This window comes from Quercus robur, chromosome 3 (genome assembly GCF_932294415.1).
Source record: "Quercus robur chromosome 3, dhQueRobu3.1, whole genome shotgun sequence".
Lineage (NCBI taxonomy): Eukaryota > Viridiplantae > Streptophyta > Magnoliopsida > Fagales > Fagaceae > Quercus > Quercus robur.
Window position 1 is genome coordinate 33778927 of NC_065536.1, and position 11659 is coordinate 33790585.

General features: G+C 35.1%; 1 protein-coding gene across 4 annotated transcripts in view; it reads left to right on the top strand.

Moving 5' to 3' along the window:
* The window catches only part of LOC126717857 (uncharacterized), a 176363-nt gene extending 164938 nt beyond the window's left edge, over positions 1-11425 (top strand). For 2 of the 4 annotated variants that reach the window (XM_050419787.1, XM_050419788.1), the window contains exons 15-17: positions 6564-9907; positions 10095-10246; positions 10456-11425. In XM_050419787.1, coding sequence (XP_050275744.1) covers positions 6564-9907; positions 10095-10246; positions 10456-10792 — 3833 coding nt within the window. In that variant the 3' untranslated portion in view covers positions 10793-11425. The remainder of the gene's footprint in view (positions 1-6563; positions 9908-10094; positions 10247-10455) is intronic. The other 2 variants (XM_050419790.1, XM_050419789.1) reach the window with 2 other exon arrangements.
* The last annotated feature ends 234 nt before the right edge of the window (positions 11426-11659 follow it).

The window sequence follows — 11659 nt, forward strand, 5'->3', positions numbered from 1 at the left end:
GTTGATGTTCCTCCCCTGTCATATCCTCTTGTCATAACATTTCACAAATTTCTGATAATGCTTGATGGAACTGTGGGTACTTCATACTTTGAAAGATTCCATGCAGCGAGGAAACATTCTAATGGTCCAATAAGTGGTAGTTCAGTTTCCTTACAGAGCTTTATAAGGATGAAAGAAGTTAATTATGAAAGATTTAGTACATCATACTGGCCCCGTTTCAATACCCAGCTAACTAAGAAGCTCGACTCTTCTAGAGTTTTCACTGAGATTATTTCCCATATAAAAGGTGGCCCGCAAGCTGCGGAGGCAGGTGATGGTAAACTCAGTCGTGAGAAATATGTTCTACTATCAGAGGGCAGGGTTTCCCGTCTATGTAGACAGAAGAGAGAGATAATATATGAGATCTTTCAAAATTATGAAAAAATGAAGAATGAAAATGGCGAGTTTGATTTTTCTGATCTTGTAATTGATCTTCATCGTCGATTAAGAGTTGAAAGATACAAGGGCGATGAAATGCATTTTGTATATGTGGATGAGGTGCAGGATCTTACATTAAGCCAAATTGCTTTATTCAAATATATTTGTAAAAATGTTGAAAAGGGTTTTGTTTTCTCTGGTGATACTGCTCAGACGATTGCGAAGGGAATTGACTTTAGATTCCAAGATATAAGATCTCTGTTCTACAATAGGTTTGTGCTGGAATCAAAAAGCAGTGGACAAGACGGAAGAAAAGAGAAAGGAATAATCTCAGAGATCTTCCATTTGAGCCAGAACTTCCGTACTCATGATGGAGTTCTTAAGCTGTCACAGAGTGTGATTGAACTTATTTATCATTTCTTTCCTCAATCTACTGATATTTTGCCGCCTGAGACTAGCCTTATATATGGTGAAGCTCCTATTCTGCTTGAATCAGGGAACAAAGAAAATGCTATCATAACTATTTTTGGCAATAGTGGAAATGGTAGAGGAAGTATTGTTGGCTTCGGTGCAGAGCAAGTAATATTGGTACGAGATGATTTTGCTCGGAAGGAAATTACTAATCACGTTGGGAACCAAGCTCTTGTTCTAACTATTGTGGAGTGCAAGGGCCTTGAATTTCAGGTGCATAAAATGCATGTTTACTCATTTGTTTTTATTACTTTACAACTTATTTAAATGTTTAAAAATTATCACTTCTTTAGTTCAAATCGAAATTCATTAACATTATCAGTAATTTATTGGGTCATATTTTTCAGCTCATTTATGACTCATAATTTCCTTGTGTAGGATGTATTGTTGTACAACTTTTTTGGCTCATCATCTCTAAAAAATGAATGGAGGGTGATATATAAATATATGGAAGAGCAAGATTTGCTCGACCCAACTTTACCCATCTCCTTCCCAAGTTTCAATGAGGCCAAACACAGTGTGTTGTGCTCCGAACTGAAGCAACTTTATGTGGCTATCACTCGTACCAGGCAGAGGTTGTGGATTTCTGAGAATTCAGAGGACCTCTGCAAACCAATGTTTGACTATTGGAAGAAAAAGTGTCTTGTTCAAGCCAGACAACTGGATGATTCACTTGCTCAGGCAATGCAGGTTACTAGCAGTCCAGAGGAGTGGAAGTCTCGGGGCATTAAGGTTACTATTGATTTTGATCCTATCTAAAGAATCTAGTGCTGTCTTCTCTCTCTCTCTCTCTCTCTCTCTCTTCTTTGGCAAAACCATTACTGTGGATGTCCAACTCTTGTATCTGTTTTTTTGCAGTTGTATTTAGAGCATAAGTTTGAATTTGCAACCATGTGCTTTGAAAGAGCTGGTGATATTTATTGGCAAAGAAGGTCCAAGGCTGCTGACCTTAGAGAAAATGCTGACCATTTGCGCGGTTCAAATCCTGAAAAGGCAAATGTTATGCTTAGGCAAGCTGCTGAAATATTTGAAACTATAGGCAAAGCTGATTCTGCTGCACAATGTTTTTCTGATTTGGGGGAGTATGAAAGAGCAGGTATGCATTGGATTCTCTGACTTTGGTCTAATACAACCTAGCATTTTTTATGTACATTTTGTTATTGTTCTAGTGTCGCAACTACATCATTATTATGGCAAATAACATCATCTAGAAATTTAATGTTTGAAAATTGAAAGTTAGTATTTTGAGTTATAATGTAATAAAAGTTGGAGAAGATAATTTTACATTAGAGAATGGTATTTTCCCTGGTTTTTTAAGTATTTTTATTTTTTATTGTTTAGAGGGAGAGGGTTTATTTTCTAGAGCAATGTCTAAGTCTCATCTTGCAAAGTGCAAGTGCATAGTCAAGGTTTGAGAGCAGACACATAAAAAACTAGCCACGAACCTGTGCGTTGCGCGTGAAAATTATTTTTATAATGGTTTTATTAATTTTTTTTTTTTTACAATTTAAACTACTCTAATAATGAGTAATGTATTTTGTAATTATATTTTTATTTATTATAGGAACAATCCAAAACACTAAAAAAACGTAAACTAAAAAAAATTAATAAAACTTAACAATGATTAATTGAACCAATATTAGAATAAATTTTTGTTTTTGATAATCTATTAAGGTTATTTTCTTTGTAGAAATTATAATTTCAGCCACCCAAAACATATTATCAAATAAAAAATTATTAGCAAAATCTAAGAATTAAATTTCTATACATGCATTGTTATAAAATAATAATAATAAAAATAAAATTGTAAATGTTAAAATTTGTCACCTATCCGATTATTTTCGTTTGGCTAACCTGTGCTTTTCTTTAAATAAATGGCATTATAGAGTACTTCTAATACAACTATTAAGAGTACTTTATCCACCACAAAGGATTAGAAAATAAATAAAAATTAGTAAAGTCTCATAATTTAACATCTAAATTGAGCACTATAAAAAATCATGTTATGTAACAGAATAAATACCAAATTATCCAAATCATGCTATATAATAGAATAATATTATATTTTTATATGCTATATTTAATTCTTTAGAAAGTAATAGGATAACATTTAACAATCAAAGAGAATAAAAAAATAAAAAATAAAATAAAAACAACAACAACAACAATTTAAAAAACAAAACAAAATCGCATTAACCCAAAAATAGAGTTTTAAAGAATATAAAAAAATTATCAACCTAAAGTAGAGATGCAAGAAAAAAAAATCCACCAAAAAATTTAGAGAGAGAGAGAGAGAGAGAGAGAGAGAACTTTTTTTTTTGTGAGAGAAAACTATGCATAGAATAGAAGAGATAGTGACAAATTTATAGTAAGAGGATGTGAATAAGAAGAAACAAAAATAAAGAAAGATGAAGGGAAAGAGGAAGAATGATATTAATGTAGAGGGTAGTGTGGAGATGTAAAGGTAGGGAGGGAGAAAGATTGAAGAAGTAGTGGGGAGATGAAATGGTAAGGGAGAGAGAAAGGTTGGAGAAGTGTAAATATTAAAAAAATAAATGTTAAAAGCAACTATAAAAAATAAAAACCCTAAAGCTTGAAAGGCATCAACATTTTGTTTTTTTTTTTTTTTGTTTTTTTTCTTCCTTTAAGCTAAAAAGGCTCACACAAGACCCTAAATTTGAATTGAAAAGGTTTTGGATTGGGCTTGATAGTAGAACTAAATAAATAAGAGGTGAATTGGATTAATTATACAGATTTATTATAGGGTGATAATGGAAGCAAATAAATAAGTAGTGGGCTGGAGTTATGATAGTGGAAGTAAATAAATAAGTAGTGGACTGTATTTATAGAGCTGAAAATTGTAAAAACTATTTTAAAATTATAGAATAAATTATATTTTAAAAAAGAAAAAAAAAATGATGTGGCAGCTGATGTAGCGCAATGTGAGAGCAATAGCATTAAACGCTACGTTTCAACTTTTAGTAATATATAGATATAGATTTGATAGGTAGAACACTGTTCAAGTTATCATTTTCTAAATCTCACTTAAATGGTACCAACATTGGAATGACCCCTTCTTGAATAAGTTGAGGAAAATATTTAAAAGGGGAAAGGTACTCCACATTGACATAATCAGGAAGAATTCCTGTAAGAGAATAATTAAAAGACCCAAAACCATTTGAAGCTTTGTTTGAAACCAAAACTGTTAAGTCCATATGACGAGGTTGGCAAAACATGATCAAATGTAATCAATTTTTAAGAGTCATAATGAGTATTTTGTGTGTTTGAAGTCCGTTTCAAATCTAAGACAAGACCAAGATTGAAGAAGTACACAAGTTTATGGAATCTTGATATATGCTTGATCAAGAATCACTAATCTCAATCTATTGAGCTTCGTGTGGAATAGATTCCAAGCATGTTTTAATCAGCCCTCATGAAGCTAGGGTATGATGGTTTTCAATCCAAGGTTAAAAAGCAATTCTAGGGCTCACTTTTCAAGACTTTTGGAGAGCTGTGTGGTGTAAACAAACTATAGGAGATTTCCAAGTTCTCTCAAAGCATCAACCGAGGATCATTTTTCAACTTTTCAAAGATTTGGTGATCAAGATGAAGTTGCTGAATTTGGTTAATAAAGAGTTATTGGAGTGAAATCTTCAAGTGGATACTTGAAGTTGTGAGCAGGCGTTCACATTCAATAGAGTTTGCTTATATTAGATTCTGTGGATCCAAAGCTATGTATGGTCACGTTAGCAAGTACTACTGGAGATAGCAACATGGAATAGGGTAGGGGTGTCCACCCACCCATTGGACCCGACCCAACCATCGAAACCGACTGAAACTGACCCACCTGCGATTGACCCCAAAAACCGACTCCAGCAGTTCTCTCCTCTAAAACTCGCCTCAATCGACCCAACCATGAAACTTATCAAAATCTAGCAATCCAAGCTTTTTTTGGTGAGTTGTTAGTTAAAATACTTCAGATCCTACAAGATTTATGCCAGATTTGGGGAGATCTCACCAATCTAGTGAGATTTCATCCAAATCTTGTGGAAATCTCACCGGATCTAGTGAGATCTCACCAGATCCGATGAGATCTTCGTCGGATCTGGCGAGATTTTGCCTGAATTGCACTGTTTTGGCTGGCTTTTTCCACCATTGATGGTTTCGACCAAACCGACTGCTATCCGACGTGAATCCGACCACTCTGATCTAACTCCTTCGACGGCTAGCGATGGGTCTAAACTTCCTCCACCGGATTTGGTCTGGTTGGTCATGGGTTAGGCACAAACCTGACCCATAGACACCCCTAGAATAGGGTTATTCTATATGAAAAAACTTCAATTCTGCACAGTGGATGTGTCTGCATCAAGTTCAAATACTACTCTTTGTTGGAAAAAGATTAGGAGTAGTCTATATAGATACTTTTACATAATTTGTCAAAGTTAACAAAGGCATTGGGTTTAATTAAATCTTTCTAGCTTTGTTAAAGTATTTAGTTGTAATTGCCTGTTCCTTCGAAGTTGTGATTGCCTAGGAAATCTTAGTGTCATTTCCTAGGGTTTTGGTAGTCCTACAATTTTACACATCATTTTTTTGTTAATTTATTTATAATGTCAAAAGAAGAGTTTTAAACCGACTACTAATCAGTAAACTAAAGAGTTTTAAACCAACTGCTACTCAGCAACATAGAAAAATCTAAACCAAACCGACCTACTACTATATATATATACAGCACCACACAAAAACCCTCTATTCAATCCACCATTTTTGCTCTTTTGTTTTTACAAACTCTTCGAACTTGGGCCTCAAGGTATCTTTTAATATTCTGTATTTGTGTATCTTTTTTCGTATTTTTACTTCTATTGCCCTTGTGTTTTTGTAATATTTTATTAAGAACCAAACTTCTAGACACCATTTTTGATTCTAGAGTTTTTATAGATGGAGTAAATGCTAAAAGAAAGTTAATGGATGCCACCAAAATATCTTGATTTTTTTATTCTCATTTTTGACATCTTAGTTTTATTCAATGAATACTTTGTGCCATAGAATGTTATTTTTGTATCACTTTATTTGCTTTTTTTCCCCCTAAGAGAGCATCAATGGAACTTGAACAAAATTTCTCTCGAAACTAGTTTGAACTTTGAAGAGAATCCCTTCAAACTCTTCATATATCTTTATATTGAGTGTAAATTTTGAAAATATAACCGTTGGATTGAATATTCTTATTATATCCTTCATACTTGTAAATTTTCAAGAAGATCAAAGATCAATTGCTATATCATCAAATAAATATTAAAATTTCAAGTTTTTGTAATCTAAAATTGTGTATAAAAAATAAGTTTATTGATTAAATAATAAATAATATTTAATTTTATAAGTAGTGTGTCTTTATTTCATCCTATAAAAAAGACACCATATAGTTATTTTTTTTTCAATATATATATATATATATATATATCTTTGTTTTAGTATTATAAATATTGAATAGTGAAAATATTTAACCATCGTTAACTATCTGGTGCATCGCACGGGTTAGCAACTAATTCTTAAAATTTGATCCAAATTTCATTTTTGTACCACAAATGTAAATAGTTGCAATGTCATCCCTGAAAATTTATTAGGTACAAAGTATGTCCCATTTATTAACAGTTAATTTTAACTTCTTATTATTGCAGGAAGGCTTTATTTAGAAAAGTGTGGGGAGTCTGAACTTCAAAGAGCTGGGGAATGCTTTTGTCTAGCAGGACGCTATGAACTGGCAGCTGAGGTGTATGCTAAAGGCAAATTTTTCTCAGAATGTTTGAAAGTTTGCTCCAAAGGAAAATTATTCAACATGGGTTTCAAGTACATTCAGTATTGGAAAAATAATGCAACTAAGGATTTTGGTGAGGCTAGAAGAGGAAAAGAAATAGACAAGATTGAACATGAGTTTCTAGAGAGTGCTGCTCGTCATCATCATGAGCTTAAAGATAGCAGATCCATGATGCAGTTTGTCAAAGCTTTTCAATCCATAGATTTGATGCGCACATTTTTGAAATCTTTGGATTGCCTTGGTGAGCTTCTGTTGTTGGAAGAAGAATCAGGAAACTTCTTAGAGGCCGCCAGCATTGCAAAGCTGAGAGGGGAGATTCTACATGAAGCTGATCTTCTAGGGAAGGCAGGGAATGTCAAAGAAGCATCCATGCTATTGCTTTTCTATGTGCTGTACAATTCACTTTGGACACCTGGAAGCAAGGGCTGGCCACTAAAGCAGTTTACACAGAAGCAGGAGCTTTTGGCAAAAGCCAAGTCATTTGCTAAGAATGACTCAAACTTTTATTCTTTTGTTTGTACAGAGGCTGACAATTTATCAAATGAGCAGAGTAACTTGTCCATAACAAAAAAGTATTTGAATGCTTCTCAGAGACATAATAGTGTTGGAGGTGAAATAATTTCTGCTCGAAAAATTCTAGATGCTCATCTTCAGTCAAACTCTGCAAAGTATGTGTGGCATGATTATTTTGTTTTTGATCTGACAAAGTATTCGGAACAGGTGATCTCTAGAAATCAGATTTCTGTAGAAACACTGTTTTACTTTTGGAATTTTTGGAAAGACAAAATTCTGAACATTTTCAAGTATCTCAGATGCGTTGACACTCAAGATGTTAATGAATATAGAAGTTATGGAGATTTCTGTTTGAATTACTTGGGGGTGCGGAGGCAGTTTCATAATCGTAATGCAATCTATGTATTGCTCAACTCTGATGCGGATTGGGTCAAAGAGGACAGTAGATTCATTCATCGAAATGGAAATTTGGTTTATATTGATGTGAGACATTTTATTGCAACTGCTCAAAGTTACTGGTGTTCAGAATTACTTTGTGTTGGTATGAAGGTTTTGGACAATCTTGAAGCCCTTTACAATTTCTCATTGAAGAATTCCCTCTCCCTGTTCTGCCAAAGCAGATCTCTTACGTATATCTATGAGGTTGCAAAGTTTCTTTCGAAATCTGAATATCGAAACCATAGTTACTGCAACAATAGGACATTGCAGAGATTTGTTGAACTTTCTACCAAGTCTTTTCTTGGCTATATATTTCCCCTAGATTGGCGGAAATCATTGGCAGAGAACATGTTTTCTCTAAGAGAATCAGAGTTTTCAAGAAATTTACTAGAACAGATCATAATTGAAAACATCAGCTTGAAGGGTAAGTTGACATACGGGCAAATTGGAAGAGTTGTAGTGATAACTCTTGGATTGGGTAAGATAAACAATGATTTATATAAGGAGATTTTGAAAAGGTTTGATGGGACTTATGGAAATCCACCATGGAAGAAATTCATTCAGGTTCTCCATGGGAATATAGGACCAGAATTTCCTCAAGGTACTTCAACTGACAATAACTGTGAATCTACAAGAGAATTGTGCATTCCGCAGAAGCTACAAGAAGCTTTGATGGATACTTACAATGCAAATTGGAGAGAAGTCGACTATATTTCACCCGGTTGTTTCTTGTATCTTATGGAGCGCCTCCTAATCTTGGCATCTTACTTCAAGGGATACTTTATCACTTCAAAGTCTTCTTTTGCTGAATGGTTTATCTATCAAGCTGCAGATACCAACCCAAATTCCACTTTAGTGGCCCAAATGAGACCATCCCATGTTATCTTTGAGTTTATTGTCAAAGTTGTTCAGCGGCTTCTTAATGATAAGAATGATACAATGGATTGGATTAGAAGGTCTGATATAAATGTGAAGGACTACTATCCACTGCTGGTATTGAGATTGGTTTCTATAATATGTTTAGTTCATCTGAATTCTGGGGAATTTTTGGAATTTATTTTTGCATTGCTTGGTAGGAGCTATATTACTGAGCAACTTCCAAGGGAATTTTATGATGTCCTTCAGAGAAGACAGAAACATATAAATGTGAATGTGCTAGCTGAAGCATTTAAAAAGATTCACAATCCTCTTGTAATTGTGAGTTTGGGAGGTAATTGTTCAAGGTTTCTATGTCCAGATGCCATTTTTGTGGACATGACGGTAAAACAGTGCAGGGAGGACATGTTAAAAGTCTTGTTTCTAGAGACAGTGAAACCATCACAAGGTCCAACAGAGACATTTGAAGTGGGAGCAACTAACTCTGGCAATGAAGTGCTTTCTTCAGGCACTTATGATCAAGACAGTTGTAATTGTAAGTCTGCACCTTCAAACTTTGCTTTGGTGACAGATCAGGGGGACTTGAACAACATAAATGGAAGCGAGCTTAAGAAACAGTGCAGGGAGGACATGTTAAAAGTCTCGTTTCCAGAGACAGTGAAACCATCGCAAGGTCAAACTGAGACATTCGAAGTGGAAGCAACTAACTCTGGCAATGAAGTGCTTTCTTCAGGCACTTATGATCAAGACAGTCGTAATTGTAAGTCTGCACCTTCAAACTTTGCTTTGGTGACAGATCAGGGGGACTTGAACAACATAAATGGAAGCGAGCTTAAGAAACAGTGCAGGGAGGACATGTTAAAAGTCTCGTTTCCAGAGACAGTGAAACCATCGCAAGGTCAAACTGAGACATTTGAAGTGGAAGCAACTAACTCTGGCAATGAAGTGCTTTCTTCAGGCACTTATGATCAAGACAGTCGTAATTGTAAGTCTGCACCTTCAAACTTTGCTTTGGTGGCAGAGCAGGGGGACTTGAACAACATAAATGGAAGCAATGTTAAGAAACAGTGCAGGGAGGACATGTTAAAAGTCTCGTTTCCAGAGACAGTGAAACCATCGCAAGGTCAAACTGAGACATTTGAAGTGGAAGCAACTAACTCTGGCAATGAAGTGCTTTCTTCAGGCACTTATGATCAGGACAGTCATAATTGTAAGTCTGCACCTTCAAACTTTGCTTTGGTGGCAGAGCAGGGGGACTTGAACAACAAAAATGGAAGCAGGCTGCAAGTGAATTGCTTTTGGGAAATATTTGAAGCTTTGAAGTCGTTGGAGCATGGTAAAGATCCAAGGAGCTTTTTGTTAAATGTCCAAATGATGAAGGTAATGCAAAATTTTCATAAAATATTTGACTTCAGCCGAAAGCATTCGCAAATGAGCATCATACTGTATGTTTTATATCTTTCTCTATGTAAGCTAATGCCAAATTTTCATATAATATTTTACTTCAACGAAAAGCATACACAAATGAGCATCAAAATAAATTTTTATTCTGTTCCTATGTACATAGCAGGTGAATGTGGAGAAAAGTATTCACCTTGTTAGTACTGTTATGCACGAATGCCTTCAGAATGCTATCAACAATGTTGATGAAAACCTATTGGAGGAAGTAGACAGCATGGTTGATGAACTGAAGCAACTTTCTGCTGCACTGGATGTGAGGTCAGTATGTACATTGACTATGATATGCCTAGCCTTCTTTTGCTTTGTCCAAAAGGGGTCCTTGCTCAAACTTACACATTATTGATGGATTATATGGACCAATTTTTACTTTGTTTTATAACTCGTGTACGTGGTAGCGATGGAATATCAAAACCTTCCCTTTTTTTACTGACTTTTTCTTCCCTCTCTCTTTTGCATCATGTTCTCAGTGAACTGGAACTTGGAAACAATATGTCAACAATTCAAGAACTTTGCAAGAGATTCTTGTCAAGAAGGCCAAATCTTGAACCTATCTTAAGTAAGCAATTCTTGCAACTGGGCACAAACCTTGTGGTTGAGACTTCTGGCAGTATATCAAATGAGCAGCAGTGTGATGTAAAGGATAGTGATAGCAAAGCTAAGGAAAATAGCAGTGCTGATGTTGCATCGGTCTCTAACAGTAAAAACTCCTGCGCTTTCAGCAAAACAGGTGCTTTATTGGTTTTGTTTGTCTCCACCATTGCAATCGTAGGGGGAGCAAGAAAATGGTTGCGAGGAAGAAGATAATAGTCACAGATTCCACTCAATCTTGACAGCTGCATAAATGACTAGAATTTGTTTTTCAATTGGAAGTGGTGCATATTGTGGTTGTTTCAGTACTTCTGTAAGCCTTGCACCTCTATTGAGTAATGCCTGAGTCGCAGCATCAAGGTCTGACCCAAATTGAGCAAAGGCAGCGACTTCTTGATATTGTGCCAATTCCAGTTTTGAAATACTGCAGACTTGTTTCATAGCTTTCAACTGAGCGGCAGACCTGACGCGACTAACAGGTAAGCTGACATTAATAGCAGGTCTAATTCCGCGATAAAAGAGTTCTGTTTCCAAACAGATTTGTCCATCAGTAATGGAGATCACATTGGTGGGAATAAGGTGAAGGGTAACAAGTCCAGGAAAAATAAGAGGGGTAAAAAAGGAGGCAGTAAGAGATAAATAGATGTACATGAGTTGAAAGTTATTTTGTATTGTACATTTCAAAAATTGTCTTCTCTATGCACTTGAAAGAGATGAACAATCTAGCATTTCAGAAAAGATCTTTGGATCTCAATATTTAGCACTTATTGTTGTATACCGCAGTGCTATAGAAGTTGCAATTCAAGGGCAATGTGATTATCAAAGGAAGTTGTCCCATCTTTTTGAGCAGTGTGGGGTTATAGGAAAAAACAGATAAACTTTGGCACCTAAGGTTGTTTGAAGTTCACACCCAGTGGAAAAAATGAAAATAAAGTTTAGGAATCAATAATTAGGGTTGCATGTTGTTGTCAATATTTAGGGTTCTTTGAAGTCAATACCAAGCCATTGGAAGAGAATTCCTAAAATAATAATAGTATTAAAGAAAAATGTATCAATATTGAATTTTGGAGCTTTAAATACGAT